This window comes from Lagopus leucura, unplaced genomic scaffold (assembly GCF_019238085.1).
Source record: "Lagopus leucura isolate 7727_CA_CO unplaced genomic scaffold, USGS_WTPT01 Super-Scaffold_100088, whole genome shotgun sequence".
NCBI classification, from domain to species: Eukaryota; Metazoa; Chordata; class Aves; order Galliformes; family Phasianidae; genus Lagopus; species Lagopus leucura.
In genome coordinates, this window is record NW_024962319.1 from 211064 (window position 1) to 232488 (window position 21425).

General features: G+C 54.8%; 2 protein-coding genes across 5 annotated transcripts; one reads left to right on the top strand and one right to left on the bottom strand.

The window, feature by feature from the left end:
* Positions 1 to 386: 386 nt before the first annotated feature.
* CENPO (centromere protein O) lies at positions 387 to 6497 on the top strand. 3 transcript variants are annotated; one of them, XM_042887473.1, is made up of 7 exons: positions 387 to 490; positions 1389 to 1558; positions 1896 to 2007; positions 2823 to 3082; positions 3575 to 3746; positions 4222 to 4432; positions 4942 to 5397. In XM_042887473.1, exons 1-7 carry the CDS (start codon positions 445 to 447, stop codon positions 5039 to 5041), a joined length of 1071 nt encoding a protein of 356 aa, XP_042743407.1. In that variant the 5' UTR covers positions 387 to 444; the 3' UTR covers positions 5042 to 5397. The 3 variants fall into 3 exon arrangements, with proteins under 3 accessions (XP_042743407.1, XP_042743408.1, XP_042743409.1); XM_042887474.1 differs by lacking the exon at positions 4222 to 4432 and having other exon boundaries at positions 387 to 592; positions 5313 to 6497; XM_042887475.1 differs by lacking the exon at positions 4222 to 4432 and having other exon boundaries at positions 387 to 592.
* On the bottom strand, positions 6282 to 19514 carry ADCY3 (adenylate cyclase 3). Of its 2 annotated transcripts, none has more exons than XM_042887471.1 (20): positions 18552 to 19514; positions 14994 to 15143; positions 12962 to 13092; positions 12512 to 12623; positions 12105 to 12232; positions 11350 to 11508; positions 11098 to 11260; positions 10861 to 11019; positions 10624 to 10766; positions 10392 to 10553; positions 10209 to 10296; positions 9904 to 10020; positions 9405 to 9664; positions 9245 to 9329; positions 8698 to 8856; positions 8232 to 8378; positions 8031 to 8144; positions 7839 to 7965; positions 7555 to 7679; positions 6282 to 7237 (listed from the first exon to the last, which is right to left on the bottom strand). In XM_042887471.1, exons 1-20 carry the CDS (start codon positions 19224 to 19226, stop codon positions 7055 to 7057), a joined length of 3387 nt encoding a protein of 1128 aa, XP_042743405.1. In that variant the 5' UTR covers positions 19227 to 19514; the 3' UTR covers positions 6282 to 7054. The 2 variants fall into 2 exon arrangements, with proteins under 2 accessions (XP_042743405.1, XP_042743406.1); XM_042887472.1 differs by having other exon boundaries at positions 9245 to 9326; positions 18552 to 19513.
* Between the last annotated feature and the right edge of the window lie 1911 nt (positions 19515 to 21425).

Here is a 21425-nt window from a genome sequence, read left to right on the forward strand (position 1 = left end):
GATCGGGGCGTCCTGGCTCCCCGATCCTCTATCGGTGGGGGTTCACGCGTTCTTTCACCCCACAGGTCTTCCTCGTGAGGGGTCCTTAGGCTGCTCGGCTCACGCTCTCTCCCCCCGTCTCCCTGGGGGTTTGCTGTCCTCAGGAGGCCACGCTGCTCTTTCCCACTGACCCCTCAGTGGGAATCCCCAGGCCCTGCTTCCCCTCCTTATCCTCCCGTCTCTCCCTTTATGAGGTCCCTAGTTCTCCTGTCACCTCCCTATTCCCATATGGGGACAGTCCGAGGGGTTCCTGTCACCTCCTTGGGGCTGGTGTAAAAGGGTGTATGAGGGTATGGGGATGTATGAGGGTATATAAAGGGATGGAAGTTTATAACGAGCTATTTCATCCCTCAGGACTGTTCCTGTGTGAGGCCAGCCCTGGAGACAGACCTGCCCCCAGGCTTCATGGAGGAAGGACGAGACGGTGATGGGAAGGAAAATGCCATGCATGGTAGATCTCTCACCGCTGCCTCCCAGGATGGAGGAGGGCGAATGTCTGCAGTCCCACTTGCACAGGGGAAGGTGGAAGGAGGGAAGGTGTATTCAGGAGATGGTGAGCTTGTAAAAGTCACTTTCTGCATGATATGCAGTGCTACAGACTTGGGACAGAGTTCAGTCTGGAGCAAAGGGGGCCCAGGGGAGACCTTATAGTTCTCTCCAACTCCCTGAAAGGCAGCTGTGTTGAGATGGGGATTGTCCTCTGCTCCCAGGTAACAGCGATAGGACCAGGGAAGGTTCAGGTTGGTATTAGGAAACGTTTCTTCTCCAAAGGAGCAGTGATGCAGTGGCGCAGCTGCCCAGGGAGGTAATGGGGTCACCATCCCTGGAGGTGTTCCAGAACTGTAGGGATGTGGCACTGAGGAATGTGGTCAGTGGACATGGTGGGATGGGTTGGGGTTGAACTTGGTGGTCTTAGAGGTCTTTTCCAGCCTGGTTAATTCTATGATTTTGTCCAAGTATGTTCTTTCACAGGAGGTTGGGACCAGGAGTGACACCCTGGCTTGTAATGTGTCCCAAATTTAGAGTATAGGCACACCAAACAAGCTGCTCTTGATTAGAAGTGAAACTAGAGGTTGCAGATCTGTGCAGGGCTGTGTATTTGGTAGCTTACTCTGCTTCTCAGGATGTTAGCTAGCTAACATGGGAAATGCCTGGTCCTTGTTGCCTACTGGCATTTAGTCTTGGTGTTTAAAATTCTCTAGAGCAGGTCTTTGCCTGTCCTCTGCCCCTGAGGAATTGCACATAATTTCTTTAAGTAACTATACTGGGCCAACTTTGGTTTGGATCACACTGCAGGTGCCTACTAATGACAGCTGGATTTTCTGAGCATGTGTTGCTGTTCCTTGCAGGGGTGTTGGGTTATCTGGAAATGCTGGAGGCACAGGCTCATGAGTTAGGCCTGAAGCAAGAAGAGAAGGAGCAGCAAGAAAAGAAGCTCAACAGACTGAAAGCCAGAGTGCAGGAGCTGAGAACCCGGAGGGATGAGCTTCGGGCTAAAGTGGAGCTGCAGGAGAAGAGGGTGAGAAAGGGCTTACTGCAGAGATCTGACAGAGGGGCTCTGCTATGCTCCTGCTCTCACAGCATGGATTTACTGAGGTTCTTAATTTATTTTCTCTTTTTAAGTAATGTACAGTTCTGGCATCCCCAGTTCTCAGTACAGTGTTGTCCAAGACTGCTGGATCTTTATGCTTGAGGTTGTGTGGCCATTTATGAACTCTTTTTCCCTTTTTCAGCTTGAAGTGCTGCCTCACATTTCTCAGAGCTGGGTTATTTCTCTGTAGCTCGAGTGTGTTCCCTGCAGGTGACGTGTTTGGTGTCGTCAGTTCCTGACCTGTCTCATCTTTTGGCTTTTGTAGCTTCTTGACAAGGAAGGAGTAGTGACAGATCCAGCACGGCCCAGTGCCCAGACTGTTCTGGAGTGGAAAGTGAAGAGCATTAAGGCCATGCTGCAAGTCTTTTACCTCACAGGTAATGCCTCAAGGCTTGTGTGAGTCCTGGCTGCATTTTTGGGGTGCTAAATTTTGAATGATGAATTTGATGTCACGTGCAATTTCCCTATTAATGTTGCTTGTGTTGTGCTTGAAGCCTTCAGTCTGAAAGCATAGGAAGAGTAGTAATGCTGCAATTCTCTGCCTCTCTGGGAAGGCTTCTGGGATTTTGCAGAAACTCTTGCTTACTGAGCTGCATCATTTGGACTAAGATCTAGATTTGAGGAAGCATGTGAATGCCTTAGTTTTAAAATCTTTGGGCATTAGGTTAAATATTCAAGGGTCTGGGTCTTCCAAGCAAACTTAGAATGCCAGCACCCTCTTTTCAGCTATTCCTGAGCTTGGTTTAATGTATTACTTTATTTGTTTCCAATGCAAGTCACCTTTGCACTCTGTTCCAGTCACTGGAAGGAAGGACAGTGTGGAAATACAAATCTGATGTTGGTGAGGTTGGGTTGAGCCCATGAGCCCTTCTGCCACTCTTTATGGGGCAGTTTTCTTTCACCTAGGGCAGCCTGTTCTGCACCGTGGGAGCCAGGACTGAGTTTGAAGTTCCACAGCGTAGCTCAGTTAGTGACAATTTAATCTGCTTGAATTTGTCTGATGTCCCTTTTCTAAAAAGCTGCTGTGTTTTATGTCCCTGAACTCTTGCAAGTCCTTAATCCTCCCAGAGACCTCCTCAGGCCGCCATGCTGAGAGCATACAGCCCCTGCAGCCTGTGCTGTCCCAGCAAAACTTCCTTGAGGTGACAGGTTTCTATTAGTGCTCAGTAAAACCTCTCTCTCTGCACCCAAGGGATCAGTGGGAAGCTGACCAAGCAGGGAGTGTGTTTCTGCATCAGCACTGCTTATGAAGGCACCTACCTGGATTCCTATTACGTGGACCTCCTCATCAAGCCAGAGGTGAAGATTCAACGCCACTCTGTCCCCGTCTTCATCCCACTGGAGCAGATAGCCAAGAAGTACCTGCAGACGGACATCAGGCGCTTCCTGTCCGTCCTGTGGGAGCACCTGAATGCTTACGTTGGGCGGAGGCACCAGGCAGACCAGTTGGAGGTACCAGTGGTCACAGCAACAATGCTTGCCCACCTTTTTGCCTTTTATCTGCCAAAGGTTAATGAGTTTGCACAGCTCTGGAGTGCTGGGGGAAATCTGAGTGGTTTTCTTTACATGGAGCGCTCACCATTCTGGTTTTCAGAGCACAGCAAGTGACTGCATGACTATAAACTCCATTGCCTGTGTCATTGGTATGTGTGTACTTGGATGTCTTGTGGCTTGTTTAAAATACACAGCCAAGTGCAGCTGTCCTCTTCCTCTGAGGTCCCTAATCTGAAGGAGCTGTGCTTTTGTAAAATGCCTCTGGAAGATGTGACTTAAAGATGTGAATGAGCACTTGTTTATTTCAGACTTTTCCTCAAGGTACAGCCACATCAGGGCATGCCAGCCTGGTGCAGGGGGTGGGGGCACTGTCCTTTGTTAGCTCCCAGCCCCACGCTGATGCACTCCTGCCTTAGCTTTGTCTTTCAGACATTGTTTTTGTCCCTTCAGGAGCACTTTTCAGACCACATAGAAGGAACTCTGCAGAGGAACTCTTTGTGTAACTTGCTGGTCTTTAATTACACCGTGTCAAGTGACAGCAAGACCTTTCCATTCAACGTGAGGCTGCTTTATGGAGACCTCTGTTGCAGCCTCCCTACTGAAGCCATCATTTCTTGTACACGTAAGTGGGCAGTGCAGGTGTCTGGGTGTGTGGGGAGGGCAGGCCATACTGCAGTGGATGAGGTTTTCTCTAGATCAGTTTGGGGACAGAAAGAAGCATGCTGTCATATATTTCTTTGGGAGGAAAGATCTTTTCTGTAGCTTGGGGGTCAGTGGCAGGGAAATAAGATAAGATCTTATTATCATGAGAAATTTCTTTCAGTGCAATTAGTGAAATGATTAATGTGAACACTGAGGCCTGTTGTTGGGATGTTTCACACTCTGCAGCCAGGCCCTAATTGGCCACGTTGTACCATCAGGTATGCTGGCACATCCTGCCATACAGCAGCATAGATGGAGACAGGAGGGAGATTTACAACCTCTTCCAAAGTGCCAGTGATATTGTGAAATGCTCCTAACAAAGATCTCTGCCTGGAGACCTTTCCTGATACCACTTATTCCCCTATCTTTTGAATGATTCTCCTCATGTTGTACAGACTGGCTGATACTGAGTGTCTTCTGCAGCCTTAGCAATATGGCATGGCTTAATCCTGATCTGTGCTGTTTTATGACTAATTCCTGCAAGTGCCCAGCTGAGCTGAGGAGGCATTTTCCCATCTCTTCCTCATGGCTGTGCAGAGCTGTGGGCCCACCTGAGCCACCTTGCATCCCATTCACCTGCCCATGTGGGCTGGCTAGGCTGCAAAGGTAGGTGGAGCTCTGAGCAGAGCAGCTCGGGCTTGTAATCATTCTGCCAGCAGTCATGGTCTGAGGCCTCCTTCTGGTAGCAGAACCCAGCTGTGACACTCCTTGGGTTGCAGTTAGGCTGCAGGAAGAATTTTGCACTGTGTCAATGGCTCCTCCTTTCCTTTCCCCACAGAAATGGCCCCTTTATAGGTGAAGTTCTGCCCTTGCTCAAAAACATCAGTGTCTTTCGAGCTGATAAGGCAGCTGGGTAGCTGTGGTGCTCCAACACCGTTGTCCCCTCACGAGCAGCCCTTCAGCTCTCAGTGTTTCTTGAGCTGTTTGTGCTCTCTAGCAGTTCGGTTCCCCTGGGGGAGATGCAGGGTTAGGAAGGAGAAAGAAGGGTTATGAGAAGAAAAAGTGTGACCAGGGAGGAAACACCCTAGGGGAAAGGGAAGAATGAGAAGCAAATAGTTTTATGCTGGTAAAACTGTGTTCCTCTCCCCACTGATGCGTCTACTTCTGTCTCCTAGCTGGCACTCTTCCATTGCTAGCAAAGATGGCAGCAGCTCACTCAAACGCTTTTCGACAGATAGCTCTGCACAAAGCCTTCGACTTTATCATCAATGCTAAAGAAAGCCAGGACTGAGCACCGTAAGCTACCTTGACTCCTCAGTAACGTGCCTCTCCTGACTTCTTCTGCCTGTGGGGAATGCTCTCAAAATGCAAATGTTTGCCATGGACTGCGGCACTGCTGCTGGCAACCCCCCAGAGGAGCAATTGGCCCAATTTAGATCTTGAAAGCAATATTTCCTTGATGATTTGGGGTGTCTATTGCAGGTAATCTTTCCTCAGCACTCTGCTTCTCGCTTGTCATTTAATTCCTGCTCGTGATGTATCGCAGTGTTTGGTGCCCCGGAGCTCCACAGTCATGGAGGATGTCTCACAATTAGAAGGAGAAGCTATATTAAAACATCAACAGCTCAGAAAACCTTCTGGAACAAGAACCCTACAGCTCACCAGGCAGCAGAACTCAGCAGGGAGCAAGCGGAGTAATCTGTGCCCTCCTTCTAACAGCCAGGAAAGGACTTCATGTTAGAAAGTGGTACAGGCTGGAGGACAACCTGGATTGTTATGGCAATCACTGAACCTTCCCTGGACAGAGGTGAGGCTTCGTTTTGCCAGCAGCAGGCTGTGCCCTCACGTGGGCTGCATTAACTCCCCCAGCACATTAGCAGTGAGTTTTCCAGAAGATTTCACACCAGTGGTGGCTTTGGACATCCTGTTTTCTTCCTGTCGTAGCAGAACTTTCCTGGCATCCCATCTTTGTGCTTCCTCCAAGTTTGGATCGGATCTTGAAAGCTTGCTGTATTTTAGGAGCACTCTTTCAATGTGTTAATTTCAGTAACACAGAACTTTTACTGTGGTATTTTTAAGAATCTCCTATTGATTATTTTTTTTTCTAGACTTACACCAGATGGCTGGGACATCAGGATTTTCTCCTGCCCCGTTTTTGCGCCAACACTGCATGTGCAAACTTCACAGTTTGTTTTTAAATTGTCTCTGTAGCTTAAGCTTTGTCCAAACCAACCTTTTTATATATAACCTCTGGTGTTCGGATGTTGCAGCTCCAGGAAAAATTCCCTGATGACCCTGGGAATTGAGTAATGGGGTAGGGATCAAAATCTTGTATCATTCTTTCTGTGATTTCCAGTGTTTTGATACTCTGCGACGAGAGAAAGGAGCAAAAGCCATCCAGAGGCATCAATCTCCCCTTTGGGAGCCCCTCCAAACCCAGTATCCCCTCAAAGAGGTGGTGAAGCCCTTCTCAGTATCCCCACAACCCCAGAACACAGCAGACGCAGAACCAGGCTTTGAAATTCAACTGCTTTCTATTCAAGAAACTAATGGCATAATTACACTCTGTGTGCCTCCCTTCCCCCCTGGCCCTGGCAGTGTCACGCTGAATAACTCAGTCCCTTCTCAGCCAGTCCCAGGTCCTCTTTCCCATCAAGCAGTGACAGCAGCTGACCACAGCGTGCATGGGGGGGCGAACAGGCACAGTTAAAAATATAAATGTCAATCTGTACTCTTATGTATATATATTTATATATCTGAAATACGCAATATTCTGTGTTTTTTTTTCTTTTTCTCTGAGCCCAAGGTGGTACTGCACTCTCTCTCCCCGATCTCCTAACTGTGTTGTTTGTGACAAGGATGAACTCGGTATTGACTAACAGCAAAGCCCGGATGCTCCTGTGCGTAGGAGAGACGTGTCTTTCCATCCGACCCTGAGTTTGGATCTCCTTGTGCTGAGTGCATGGCAGCTGGGGCCCACAATGCTACTTGGATGCCATACTGCTGCCCCCCCCTGCAAAGCCTGGGGTGCCTGGGGAAAGGCAGCCCCAACCCCACACCCACTGAGGGCTGTGAGCTTGTGTGCAGGCACGATGGAGCAAAGGAACTTTCCAGCAGGGACTTGGAAAGGGTTGTGCAAAGGGGTCGATTTCTCAAGTTTGGTTTCAGATCCAGACCTCAGTGGGACAGATGTCCCCGCCGGCTGTGGTGCTGGGCACTGGGCCCCCCTGGCCACCCCTCTGGGTGCTGGGCAGACGGTGGCTGTGCTGGCTGGCAGGCGCCAGGCCCTCAAGAGCTGTCCACCACCTGATGGGGCAAGGTGACGGATGAGCCGTTGATGAAGGAGCCCTGCTTCTCCCGGCCCTTGAGGAAGAAAGTGAGCAGCTCCCCTTTGCCCTTGACGTAGATGGCCCCACGGCGTACAAAGCGGAAGCCGTACTCCTTCAGGATGAGGTGCGTCTCCTCTACCACCTGCAGGGACAAATGGACACCGTGGGAGGCTGGGGAGACCCTGCCCAGCACACAGCACAGGTAGCGTGGACCCCCATGTGCTGCTTGGGCAACAGGTTTACCCACCCACCAGGCTGTCCGTTGTCTTGAGGTGCCCTGCTTTTAGCCCCCTTGCCCCGTTCCCAGCTTGGAGGAGCCGTCAACCATTCCCAGCCCTGCTGAATACTGCTGGCAGTGCTTTCCCTTCCCGTGCAAAGCACAGTGCCCTTCAAGGGCTGTGAATGCTTCTGAATAATTCTCAGTTTTTCCCCTTGGTTGCCCAGGTCGTGCTGTCCCACCTGTATGTTCCCCATCACACCAGTGGACTCCATCCTGCTGGCCACGTTCACTGTGTTGCCCCAGATGTCATAGTGTGGCTTGCGGGCACCAATGACTCCTGCTAGCACAGCTCCCTTGTTCATGCCTGCGCAAGAGCAGGGTGGCTGTCACCTCTGTGCTTGGTGACATCCAGATAGCACACCCAGGGTCTGCTCTGGGGGACAGGGCATGAGGTCACCCCAGGCATCATGAGGTCCCACCGCTCACAGGGAAGGAAGGGAGAGCCCCATGTCCCCAGACTTGCCTATGCGCAGCATGAAGTTGTTGAAGGACTGGTAGTTGATGTTCATCAGTGTCACCTTCATGGCCAAGGCAAAGTCGGCGAGGTCAGCTAAATGCTGCCAGCGTTCCTTATCCGAGAGGGTCTCCTTCTGCAAGAGCAGTGGGTCAGGAATGCCCCCCTTGCCCACCATCCCCTGCCCCAGGGACCCCTTACCTTGGTGCTGTAGCCGTTGGCGTTGGCATCAGGAGTCACTCCAGACGCGGCCATGTAGGTGCTGCCGATGGTTTTGATCTTGGTGATACACCGGAATTGGGGTTCGTCCAGGAGCTGAGCCATGGGGATAGATCTTCAGGCACCTGAGGCTATTGGCCACAGCCCTGTGTTGCCCCCATGACCAGCTCCAGCCCAACTCACTGCGTCGAAGTCAGAGATGATCTCGTTGAGGAACCGCAGGCACTCGATGCCCCCGTTGTTGATGCTCTCCTCTGTGTAGAAGTCAGCAAAGTTGGGCAGAGAAGCAAACATGACGCCGATCTCATCGTAGGACTGGCTGTACAGCTCCTGGGGAGGGGAAGGACAGTGGCTGTCAGCTGGAGATGTGGCTATCAGATGGAGATGTGCCTGCACCTCCAGCAAGCCCAAAACCTCCAACCCCAACCCTCCTCCATCTGAAAAAAATAAGGGTGCTCAGCAGTCCTCCTTTACAAGGCCGAGAAATCTCCTCTGTCCAACCAAAGATGTTTGACTAGAGTCTTTGGCAACCTCTCCAGATACAGAGGCCATGAACAAAAAAAAATGGGTTGAATCACTAAGTGTAACCAGGATTCTTGGGGATGCTGCTTGTGGGACAGAAGGTCTGTGTTCCTGGGTGCCCCCTCACCTCGTCCCGCTTCTTGGAGCCCAAGAAGTGCCGGGCCACGTGCTCGGGCAGCATGTTGGTGACAAGGGCCTCGTTCCAGCGCCGCATCTCATAGACCCGCTCCTTCTGGTCGTGGACATCGATCTTCCAGAGGAAGAGTGTCCTGGCCAGCTTTTCTACCTGCAGGCAGGGGGAGATGGGTGCAGCAGGGCCTCACCAGCACTAGGAGCATGCCAGCTGGTGTGGGGCTGATCCAGGCTTGGATGGAGGCTATGGGGCAAGGTGAAACTGTAATGGGAGACATAAGACCTCATGTGAAGGGCAAATGGGACCTTCATGGGGAAAGCATGGGCTCTGGAGCCACCATGATGCTGCCTGCTCTAAATCTTATGGGGGAGATGGAGGTGCCAATGTAGTCCTAGGCTTCCGTGGAGAAGAGCTGGAGGTGGTTCCACAGTTGGGGACCAACCGTGCTTTCTTGGAGCATGCAGAAATCAGGCTCGGGGCTGTAATAGCATCACAGAGAGGAAGGAAGAAAGGGGCCTCCTAAGGGGGCTGAGTCACTCACGTGGCGAGAGAAGTAGTAAAAGCTGAGCATCACGATGAAGATCATGGCTGTCATGGAGTACTTGGAGGGGACCAGCGAGGACCTGCTGGAGGATGTGGCAAGGTGTAGGTGGGTGGTGAGCTTGGCCATGCCCCCTCACCATGCTCCTACCACCCCTTACATGCTCTGCTGGCTGCGGCGCCGGTCGTACTGATCGAAGATGTGCTCCCAGGCGTAGATGTTGACAGTGCCGGCTGCCCCAGTGATCAGCACCATGAGAGTCAGCTTGACCATGTGGCTGACCTGCACCAGCATGATGGTGGCCACCAGGGCCAGCACGGCAATGTAGCTGTAGTACTTGGGCTGCTCCCAACAGCCGCCTGGCCGTGGTGGCACCACCGTCCCGTTGCCTGTCCCGCTGTAGTCCTGCTGACAGCTGAGCTGGGGGCATGAGGGCAGGATGAGGACGAGGGGCAGGGAATGATGATGTCCCCCCAACAGCTGGAATACTTTGTGAGAGAGTGGAGGACACCCCAACTGCCAGGTGCTAAAATCCTCTCCAGCTCCAGTGCAGCCCTCATTGATTTAATGATTGGCTGTGCGCATGGGACTGTGCACAATTATGGGCTGCTGGGACACAGAAGGTCAGAGAGGGTTCCTGTGCTGGCCCCATGTCTCACCATATCCACAATATCAGCCATGGTGACAATGATGATGGCAGCCATGGCCCAGGTGTTGCGTGCCCAGCGAGTCCTGTCAATCCAGGTGGAGAAGGCCACGAGCTTTTTGGGGAAGACCTGCCGGGAGAAGACAAGGGACTTCACCCAGGTGGGACACATAATCACGGTGGCCATAGAGAGAACAAATATTGGATAATGGGATAGCACAAAATATAGATGGGGAAGGTGTTGGGGGAAAGAGCAGCTCCCAAACCTCACCTATCCTCAGTATCCCCACCCCCTGAGGCTGCCCATCCCGCTCTCACCCGGGGAAAAATGGCAGCCAGTGAGCAGAGGGTAAGGATGAGCAGCAGGATCTCCCCCACCACGAAGGTCACGTAGTTGGCCACCAACCTGTCGCAAAAAAGACCCAGGATGGGACAGACCTGAAGCCCTGCAGGGCTGAAGGTGAGCTGGGGCAATCCATCCCCAATGCCTCCCCAACATACCAAGGGTCGATGAAGACCTCCACCAAGGCAGTGAAGAAAAGGACAACACAGGAGCAGCTGAAAGCAGCACCGCTCTGCTTCTCCTTCTCCACTGAGTAGCGCGTCTCCATCTCAGGGTCAATGAAGCGCATGGAGAGCCGGAAGGTGCTCTTCCCCTTCAGCCTGCCAACAACATTGGCCATCAGCACCCAACAGGGCTGGGCTGGGTCGCGCCGCCAGCTGGGTGACTCACGCCTGGACAGACTCGCGCTCCAGCAGGGCCTCGTTGAGCAGCTTGTTGAGCTCCTGTTCATTCTGCGATGCGTCGATTACCCGCTCAGCCAGGTCCCGGAGCCGCAGCCGACGCCGTGGGTTGGGGAAGGATGGGTTCACAGCCTGCGCCACGAAGCAAAGCATCAGTGGGAAAGCTGAGGCCATCATGGTAGTCTCCAAAATACAAGCTGAATGGGGTGCTTCCCACGCACCGTACCTCTCCATCCTCATCCCCATTCTCCAGGGTGCCTCTCACCCTGGCGTCGGACTCATCGGGTTCCTCAGGGCTGGTGCACGCCAAGCTGGCACTGCCGTTGCGCTCCTTGGTGTTGATGAGCAGCGGGGAGCCTCCATGGGATGAGGTCAGTGACAGCTTCTGCAAGGCCGAGGCGGTGGCTCACATTGTGCCAAGGATGTCTGCTGCGGTGGCACCGGTGCCCACGCCGCTACTCACCACCCCATTGATGCCGTTGCGTAGAGGCTGCTTGGGCACCACGATGAGGTAGGTGACAATGCCCTTCTCCTTCAGGTACTCGCAGCGAGAGCCACCCTCGCCTGGCTCCACCTCGAACTCGCCCTTCAAGCAATCCATGGTGCTCTGTGAGATGTGCACACGCCTGCGGGACACGAGGTGCCGTGAACCGGGGCCACCCTTATGGCTATGGGATGGTGACACCACGTCTCATCCCCACTGAGAGATGCTCACCCAGGGATGCCACCTGCCTCCATCTTGTTGGCCACAGTGACGTCGGTGGACCACACGTCGTACTGCCAACGCTTCTGGCCCAGCACGCCGCCCAGCACCGTCCCGCTGTGCACTCCCACACGCATGTCCACCGCTGTCTTGGTCTTTTCCCGCACGTAACTGGGAGGGTGACATGGGAGTCACTCACTACCCCTTCTTCTTCCAACCCCAGGGCAATAACGCTTTCCTTAATTGAGTGCACTTGGCACAGGAAATGAGACAGAAAAGGGTAGGGTGGTGTGCTGCCTTGGAGAAGCCCAATGGGGTGACACTGGTGGGGCACCGGGGAGCCCCTGCCTATATCAGTACCCATCACTGGGTCCTCTCTGTTTTTTGCCAAATCCCAAGGACACCTTTGGGACAGTGACCAGCACACAATAGACACAATGAGGACATGCTGGAAATGATGACAAGAACACAATGAGAACAAGGACAAGGACACTATAATTGGCATTGGCACGGGTTGCTGTGGGTGCCCCAGGCCCCATGGCAGTGCCCAAGGCCAGGCTGGATGGGGCTTTGGGCAGGCTGGTCTATGGGAGGTATCCCAGCCTACAGCATGGGACTGGAACTGGTTGGGCTTCAAGGTCCCTGCCAACTCAAGATCTCTTCCAGCCCAAGTCATTCTATGATTCTAAGTTATGCTGGAAGCAGTGATGAGGACGTATTGGGAACAATGACAAGGACAACCTGGAGACAATCTGAGAAGCTCTTACGAAATGGCTTCCACCATGGCAAGCCCCATCATGATGGAGCAGACAGCATGGTCCTCCCGGTAGTCGGGCAGCCCACAGATGCAGTAATAGCAGTCACCCAGGATCTTGATGCGCAGTTGGTGGTATTTCTGGGGAAAGGGGTATGGTATCAACCCCCTCCCCATGACTGGGCTCCCCCCATCCCTCTCCCAGGCAGGGTTTGCTCCATCCTTCCCCATGCCAAGCTCTTCCATGCTCACAAGGGACACAAATAATCCGATTTTCCATTCCCTCCCTGCCTCCCTGAAGATTTGGCCAACTGCAGCCCAGATGGTGGGGGCCCCCACCCGTTCCCCGTCCTATTTTTGCCAGTAAAAAAAATGGGGCATCTCCTGCCCATCCCCTTGCTGATGAGCAGGGACACTCACAGCTGCCAGCTTGTCGAAGCGGGCGAAGAGCTCGTTGAGGAGCTTCACCAGCTCCTGGGCACTGCAGGATGAGGAGAGCTGCGTGAAGCCCACGATGTCTGCAAAGAGGATGCTGTGGGGAGCGAGGCGTTACAAATATGCTCCTCACAGGGAGAATTTGCAGCGAGAATTTCTTTTCCCATAACGCAGACGTGACTGCGACGATCGGTTCAGCTATGTCCCCAAAGGCTATTTTGGGACGTGGCTGGAAACGATGCTCTGCAAATCATGTCTGGATCAAAAAGTGGCCCCAAGCCATAGTCTGGCTGGCAGCTGTCCCCTGTTACCCTTTGCTGTAGCCACCACCACCCCCTCCCCCCCCAGTCTCCTTCTAGGGCTTCTCTGGCCCTAAATACAAGAAATTGAGAGATTTCCCCCATAGACCATGGCATGGGTAGAAGCCAGCCCTACCTGACATTCTCGTGGCGGTACATGTACATGGTGTTGAACTGCTGCATCTCCTTCTGGCTCGGGTCCTTCTTCATATCCTTCAGCATCTCATCCGCCACGTGCTTGGGTAGGATGGAGAGCATCAGCCGCTCCTGGGGGACAGGGCAAGAAACTGAGTGTAAGCGCACTGTGCGTGTGCTATTCTGAGCAGCCCCCTCTCCTTTGGGACAAAAGGTGACAAAGTTTGGCCCAAAAACCCATGCCAGCACTGGAGGATCTGCTGCAATGTCTACTAGTGACAGGAGAAGTGGTGATGGCCTCAAGTTGTGCCAGGGGAGGTTCAGGTTGGAGGTGTTCCAGAACTGTGGGGATGTGGCACTGAGGGATGTGGGCAGTGGGCACGGTGGGGTGGGCTGGGGTTGGACTTGGGGATCGTGGAGGTGTTTTCTAACCTGAATGACTCTGATTCTCTGATTTTATGTCCCTGCAAACTGCCCTGGGGATGGGACAAATACACCATGGAGGAACTCTTGATTTAAAGGCATGGTGTGTCCACATGCCACCCCATAGGGCAGCAGCACTGGCCCCAAGGAGGAGTAAACCCAAGGGGGACAATCTTACTCTCTGCTTTTGCCACAGCTCTGCAGCTGCAAAGGGGATGCATCCCACAGCTGGCTGCACGTGAGGATCTGTGCTATGTGTAATTAACACTGTTAATGAAGTGGGCTTTCCCCTGGGTTTCTGTGCACAACGGGGCCGCTGCTGGAGGAACAGCTTCATGTCCCTGCCTGTGGCTTTCAGAGCTGCCACCATACAGACAGCACAGAGTGAGACCCTGCTGCAAGGAAAGGAGACAGGGATTTCCTGAGATGTCCACTGGGGCTTGATGCTGAATAACACTGAATTCACCCAGTCGTTTTGCCAGCTTCAAAGCTACTGACAGCCAATTTATGGGGCAGTGCTGGTGGGAAAAAGCCCACAAAGTGCTTCTTGTGATGTAGGTGTTGTGCTGGTTCTTCCTCCCACCCCAAGAAGCACATTGCTGACAGTGGGCTGGACCCGACACACATCTCTGTTGCCATTGGGAGCAAATTGCTGGCAGCGGATCAACAAGATAAGAGATGGGAGATGGGGAGAGAGGCCCCAGATAAGGTGCTAAAATTAGCTGGGCTCATAACTGGATGCCGCCTGGAGAAAATGAAGCTTTCCAACTGCCTTCTGTCAACACCATGCAGGTTCTCCACCTGCTGTTATCACTCCTGTCCCCTCAGCAGGATCAGCACCGGGAGAAGTGAGGTGGCCAAGATCCCAATGGGGACATTGCTGGCTGGGGGTGGGGAAATGCTGCAGGGCTATGCCTGGTGATGGGGACATGGAGACTTCTTGTGCGGCCATGTCTGGGGACAGAGAAATGTTACGTGGCCACACCAGATGATGGGGATGTGACATATGGCCCTGCCCAAAGATAGTAGGGACATCCTGCATGGCCATGCTTGAGGACAATGACCTGCCATATGACCATGTCTATAGACAGAGACATTCCAAATGTCTGTGACTGGGCAGGGACCTGCTGTATAGCTGTAATCATTCTTGAGGACAAGGACCTGCCACGTGTCCATGTCCAGTGATGGAGACCTGCTGCCCGGCCATGCCTGCGGACCTGCAACATGGCTCTGCCCAAGGACAGTGACATGCCACATGAACATGCCCAAACAAAGGGACATGCCATGTGTCCATGCCTGATGAATGGGACCTACAGCATGGCCATGCCACGTGGTTGTGTAACGGGGTAAGGAACTGCCACATGGCCATGCCCAAAACTGGGGACCTGCCACCTGCTTATGTGTGAGAGGACATGAGGACAGGGACCTGCCACGGGGATGGGGACAGCTTGGAGGTGACCGTGTCAGAAGCTGTGAGGTCCTGGAAGAGGACAGTTACATGGTGAGTACTCACTGAATCACAATTCCCACCTCTGGTCCTCTTATCCTTGTTTCCAGCCACCTGCGCCCCATCTTGCTGTCCCCATACTGTCCCCAGCCACGGCTCCTACCTGCTGCTGGCTCTGCTCCTCCAGGTTGAGCTTGACCTCGAGGGACTGCCGTGCTTCCAGGAAGGCCTTGCGGTGCTTGCGGTCAGCCATGTAGTAGGACATGGTGCCCACCGTGATGGCACAAAGGTAGATGGCAATGTTGGACAGGATCTGTGGGGATGATTTGGGGTGAGAAAGCATTCTGATGATGGAAGACATGAAATCAACTCTAGGTGCAGGCCTCTGTGCCACAGCCATGGATAGCTGCTGGGGGGACTCACTTCACTGCCATGAAGTGGTGGCTCTGCAGGAGAGGTTCAGGAGAACAGGAGACCTCAGGGCCCCTGAGGGCTGACTGCCTCATTAAACCTTGCAGAGGTGTTTTGGAAAATGGCAGTGGGTCCACAGGGATAGGAGCTGCCCTGGGGACAGTTACGCAGGAGCTGAAGTATACAAGCTAATGAAAACATGGCCAAACCCTAAAAATGTCCATGCTCCCATCCCTTCCAGCAGCCAAAACCATGGCTATGAGGTGGCAGTATGAAAGGTGGATGTGCCCAGGTGCTGCTGGCCATGAAAACCCGTTCTGTTTGCTGTGAGCATGGTGCTGGACCTGGCCCATATGTCAGACTCTGTCAATGGGACAATGGAAACAAGAGCAAGAGCCCTTCATGGAAAGTATGCCTGATGAGTGAAAGTTGAAAGAATTCAGTTTGTTTAGTCTAGAAAGGCTAAATGTGGCAGGAAGGACACGATGGCAGGTTGCAGCTCTGCTGAAGGCTGCTCTGAGGATATGGAGAAGCCCTCCCATAGCAGAGCACAGGCTGAGTGACAGCCTGTCTCCACTGGGGACTTGACACCATGCTCAGTGTCCACCTCCTGACCCCTACTCCCCTATCCCAAAGCCCAGCTCTCATGGCTTGTGCCCATCCCCCATCCCTGCAGCTCGGGATTCCCGGGAAGCCCCACTATGGCAGTTGGCAAGTGAGAACCATCTGGAGGTGGGCATGGAGAAGAAACCCTCAAACCAGCCGCCTCTCTCTATTTTTAAGCAGTTGTCATGACAATGCACCACTCCGCCGTGCTCAGCACTGTTTGGCACACATAGGGTCACTGGGAACCTCGCCTGGATGGAGACATGCCTACCCCAAAACCCCACGTCGCGTGGCCATATATACTGCAGCCAAGCACATCCTTGTGCTGTGCCAGGGATGCTCAACTCCCAGACCATCCAACAGTGGCTCCAAGGTGGGCCACAGACTGTGCCATTTTCCTCCAGCCCCACCAGTGTCTTGCAGGCGTGGAGGCCACCCAAACTGGGGATGAGTCAATGGACCAGCCCAGTGAGTGACAATGAAGCCATGGGCAGGGGATGGAGACCCCATGGTAGGATGAGAGGTAATGGCTTGAAGTTGTGCCAGGGGAGGTTCGGGTTGGATATTAGAAACAATTTAATCTCCGGAAGAGCAGTGATGCAGTGGCACAGATGCCCAGGAAGGCGGTGGGGTCACCATCCTTGGAGGTGTTCAAGAAGCACAGAGGTGTGGCACTGATTGATGTGGGCAGTGGGCACGGTGGGTGTGAGCTGGGGTTGGACTTGGGCACCTCAGAGGTCCCTCCCAACCTTTAATGACTCTATGATTCTTTGGACTGAATCCCATGCATCCTGTCTGGCTCAAGGCATGGAGAACCACCAAACCCAGAGCCCCAGCCCCCCAGCCCCATTCAGCCCGTGGGCTCATCCTGGACAGCTGAAGCAGGGCAGAAGCTGCTGGCATTTCTCATCAAACCTCCTGGGCTGCGCCGGTCCGAGCAGCACCCGCTGCTTCATCCTATTAATAGCAGTGCCCTCGGGGAGCCGTACAAACGTCCATAATAATAAAGCATATGATGTTTATTTCTGGACATAATGTTCCTCTTTTGCAGCAAGCAGAGGCTGAGGCATGCGGCGTTGCCAAGGTTTTGCTGGCCCTGGACTCGCCGTGCCACAGCAATGATGAATGCAGGCACTGCTGGCCGGGGGGATGCCTGCAGAGCCCCCAAATCCGGGCACGTTGTCACCATCTCACTGCAGTGCCAGGAGCAAAGGCAGGAGATGGAGTCCCTGTTGCATGCAGCTCTTTTGGGTTTGCATTTTTTGGATCAGCAGCAAAACCTGGGAAAGCCACTGCTTGCACGGGTTTCCGTAGCATCTTTTCACGGAGCGCACGTGTGGAGCGGGCAGTGTGGGCACTTCCAGCAGGATTTTCCACTGTCAACAGCCACTGCCGCACAAGTTTGCAGCTCTGCCTTTTATTTTCCCATCCCCTGAAGAAGGCCGTGCTACTAGCAGGCCTGGAAACGCTGTGTGTGCTGCCTGCTGGAGCACCCAAGATGGATGGGCCATGGGGGACATGAGTGGGGCTTGGGTCGCCCTCCTGCTGCAAAACCCATTGCACTGGGGCAGTGACAACACTGTCTAGCTGCTCCAGGCAAGAATTTCCCAGGAAATATTGAGGTGATGGGCCAAGGACCACTCTACCCCTGCATCCCCATTGTTTGCTGCCATGCACGAAATGGTGGCCCATCCCTATGGCAGCATTTGAGCCCAGGGATGCTGTTTCTCTATGTTTTCTTTGGCAGAAAATCATCCCCAAAGCATCCCCAAGCACAGGGCTGAGCAGCCTCCACCAGAGCTTCAGCACTGGGGGGGTCGATGGGTCCCAGCCCTGTGGGCTGATGGCTGTGGGGCTGGTGCCTGCTTGGGGCCACTCAGTTCTCCCAGCTCCATCCTCCTGGGAATCCTCTGGTGGCTGTTTGTGAGCCTGGAGGAAGGCCCCACGCTGGGCTGCTGCCAGGCTTTGGTTAAAAATGGCCTCTTAAAGCCATTTTTGTAATTTAAGGGGAAATCAGCACAAGTGGAGCCCCTTAGCAGGGAGGATGGGGATGCCCTCAGCCCAGCGTGCCTCAATTTCCCCAGCAGCTAAAGCACAGCCCATTTGTCTACACACCCTGGGTGGCTCTTGGGGTCGAATCTGTAGCTTTGAGGCCGGGTCTGTGGCATGGGTGCCATGGGGATGTTTTAGGGGAGCACCCTGCAGCCAACAAACACCACCACCAGCTCAGAGTGCCCGGATCAAAGCAACTCTAGGCTCAAAGCATAGAGACGGACATGAACGCAGGGTTAAGCCATGGGAACACAGTTGGCCTCTTCAACCTGACTAGGATGAGATAGGATGAGAAGTAATGGCCTCGAGTTGTGCCAGGGGAGGTTTGGGTTAGATATTAGGGAAAGAGTGCTGAGGTATCGAAACAGGGAGGTGGTGGAGTCACCGCCCCTAGAGGCATTGAAGAACTGTGGGGATGTGGCACTGAGGGACGCGGCCAGTGGGCACGATGGGGGGTTTGGGGTTGGGTTTGGAGACCTGAATGATCCTTTATGGATCCTGAATGATCCTTTATGACCGAGTGAGGTGGTAACAGGTTGATGGTTGGACTTGGTGATTGTAGAGGTCTTTTGCGAGCTTAATGATTTGATGATCGCATGATTTGCCACCCCCGGGTCCCCGCATCCCCCTTCCTGTCCCCGTGTCCCCGTACCTGTCTCAGCAGCGTGCCCTCATCCAGGGCATCCTGCCTCTGTTGGGCGACGGTGACGCCGAGCACCAGCGTGTGGACGCCGCAGGACACGGCGGTGATGAGCACGATGGGCGCCAGGCGCAGCGGCAATGTGATGAAGAAGGAGAAGACGAAGAAGGCCTGCCAGCCCACCGTGTCGCTGGCCTCGGGCGAACGCGAGAAGTTGAGGCCCAAGTAGCAGAAGATCTGGGCCAAGATGAGGACCCAGAGGACGTAGGGCAGGAAGCGACGGGCGGCGCGCTCGGGTAGCAGCCTGTATTTGCAGAGGGCAAAAAGCAACACGTGGGCAGCCAAGCCGGTCCCCGCTGCCAAGGCCGGGGCCAACTTGTCGGCAGCGTAGACCATGGCGCACATGAGGAGGACGTAGCAATCGAAGAGGGCTGCGAAGACCACCAGCACCAGGAGGGTCTCGTGGCGTTGCCGACGGAAGTAGGTCTGGTAGAGGTTCTCCAGGGACTCGGGAGCGAAGGTGAGGCGCATGAAGCGGGGCAGGCAGAGGCACGGCCCCGAGCTGCGCACCGTCACCTCGTGGGTCCGGCCCACGGCGTGCTCGGGGTCCGACGGCAGGCTCACCGAGTAGTCGGCGGAGTACTCGGCCGAGTACTCGGGCTCCGAGAAATCCCTGTTCCTCGGCATCGCGATGCTTTTCCCACCCCGATCCCGGAGAAACGATGCTCAGCGGGGCATCGCCCTCAGCATCCCCGTTCGGCGGAGCTCCGCGGTCGCTCTCCTTTCCGGGAGCCGCTCTCTCCGGGCTCTCCTCGCGCGGAAGAACGGCCGGAGGAGGCGATGGGGATTATAAATAGCGAAGGCCGGGAGCCGTGCCGAGCCGGCCTGCCCAGCCCCTGCGCACTGCCTGGCTGCGAGCGGAGCGACGCGGAGTGGAAAAATGTCGCGATGCCTCCTTCCCTCCTTCCCTGCCCCTCCTTCGAGGGCAGCCGGCTTCGGGGGCGACCCCGGCGCTGCCCCGGCCCCGCCGCTCCGCTCCCTCCCTCCCGTCCCCCGCCCCAGCCCCGCCGCCTCCCGGTTGCGGCAGCGCAGGTGCGGCCCCGCCGCTCCCAGCAGCATCCTCTGCTCTCCTCCCGCATCCCGGAGGGCTCCGGCCCCGCGGGGGGCTTCGCTCGGGGCTTCCCCGGGCCGGGGGAGGGAGCCCACCGCCGGTCGTGCCCGTACCGGTGCGGCCCCGGTGCGTCCCCGCCTTCCGTAACCCTCTCGCTGCCGGCTGCGGGGAGGCCGCGGTACCGCCGGGGTGGGGAGGTGGGGGGCGGGTTGGGAGGGTTGTACAGCTCGCGGCCCTTCCTGGGTTGCGGGGAAGGTAGGGGAGCGCGGGGGACGCTGCATCGGGGCTTGGGTAGCTGGCAATGCTCCCGTGCCGGTGGGGTTGCTCATACTGCCCCCTTCAGCATCCCAGCCTGCTCTACTCAGTGCTGCTCCCTGCTTCGTCCTTCCCATCCCCTTCTATGCACTGGGGCTACGGTGTCCACGAGGATGTGCATCTCTTGAACGAAATGCCTTCAGCCTCACTTGGTGCCAGGAACCCCAAACCCAGAGCCCAGAAGATGCGTGGGCCATCCACCCACGGTCCTCTCTGGGGTGACAGCCTCTTTACAATACCCCCACTGAGGAGCACAGCAAACCAAGGCTTTCCCACACGTACATCCCCTTCTTCTAGGCTGTCCCCATTGAAACCTCTTCAGAAAAGTTCCCTGTCCCTCGTGTTTCACTGCTGCTCCACTGCCTGCTCCTCTCTGGCATCCCTGATCTGGAAAACTGGCAATGCTTCAGAGCTGCTGGAGATGCCCTGGACCACAGTCGAAGGAGCCCTGCCAGATACCCATGCATCCTCCGCTGAGCTCTGGGCCAGCAGCTGTAATGGGAGACCATCCTGGCTCCACTGCCAGGAGGAGTAATTGCTTCTGTGTAATAATTAATACCAGAATGAGAATGCTGAAGCCGCAGCCCTCAGGAGGCTTCTGGAGTGCTTGGGGTTACCTCTGTCCTGCTGTGGCTAAAGGGAAGTAACTGAGCAGCACAAAGCAGAGCTGACAGTGGCTGGGGGTGATCAGGCATCAGGCCAGACCAGAAATGCCAGTGTGTTCCCCAGCTCCTGCCTCCAGCAAGTGCTGGGAGGAAGGTGGGCAGCACCTGTGGGCCACACTGATGGAGGCTTTGTGCTCCCAGTGGTCTCTAGAAGCAGTTCTCTGTCAAATTTCTGGATGCTGAAGGGAAAGTTGCTTTGTTTGGGGCAGACAGAGCCAGCCTGGATAGAACAGCCTTGCTGAAGGGAGTGGAGTTCAGGGTCCTGAAGGTGCAACATAGGAAGCAGATGAGCAGAGCTGTCAGCGCAGAGATGCTGCAGGATGGAGCCAACCTCTGCCTCTGGGTGTTTAGGGGACGCCTAAAGGGAGGCAGGGAGAGCTGCAGGCCCCACTGCATCCCACATCACATCCCTGCAGAAGCTACATCATTCTCCTTAGCCTGGCTCCCCTCCTGCAGAGTTGATTCACAGCCTCCATCACCCTCGAGGGCAGCTCTTCACCACCAGCCTCGGCCAGACCCAGCTGGGGCGCAGAGAAATGAGTCAAAGGGCAATTAAACATTAACAGCAAGCAGTCACAGCGGGAGGACAGCTCATAGGGCTTTCTTGTTCCAAAAAGGGGGGGGCGCGGGGCGGGGGGGAAGGGTTAATTTATAAAAATCACACAACTTCGAAGGTCACCGGCATCGCTAGACGTGACATGCGTGTGTGTAAATCGTCCCCAAACATCCGGTCAGCTCAGTAAACAGACAGGAGGAACCTCCAGAGCAGCAGCAGGCAGTCACCTGAGAAGCAAA

Coding starts and splice junctions, on each gene's coding strand:
- ADCY3 (XM_042887471.1), bottom strand. CDS start 19,226: ATGCCGAGGAACAGGGATTTCTCGGAGCCCGAGTACTCGGCCGAGTAC. Junction 10,767..10,860: donor ATGGGGATGAGGATGGAGAG/GTACGGTGCGTG, acceptor TTCGTGGCGCAG/GCTGTGAACCCATCCTTCCC. Junction 8,379..8,697: donor GCTCCAAGAAGCGGGACGAG/GTGAGGGGGCAC, acceptor TCCCCTCCCCAG/GAGCTGTACAGCCAGTCCTA.
- CENPO (XM_042887473.1), top strand. CDS start 445: ATGGAGGAAGGACGAGACGGTGATGGGAAGGAAAATGCCATGCATG. Junction 2,008..2,822: donor GCAAGTCTTTTACCTCACAG/GTAATGCCTCAA, acceptor TCTGCACCCAAG/GGATCAGTGGGAAGCTGACC. Junction 3,083..3,574: donor ACCAGGCAGACCAGTTGGAG/GTACCAGTGGTC, acceptor TTGTCCCTTCAG/GAGCACTTTTCAGACCACAT.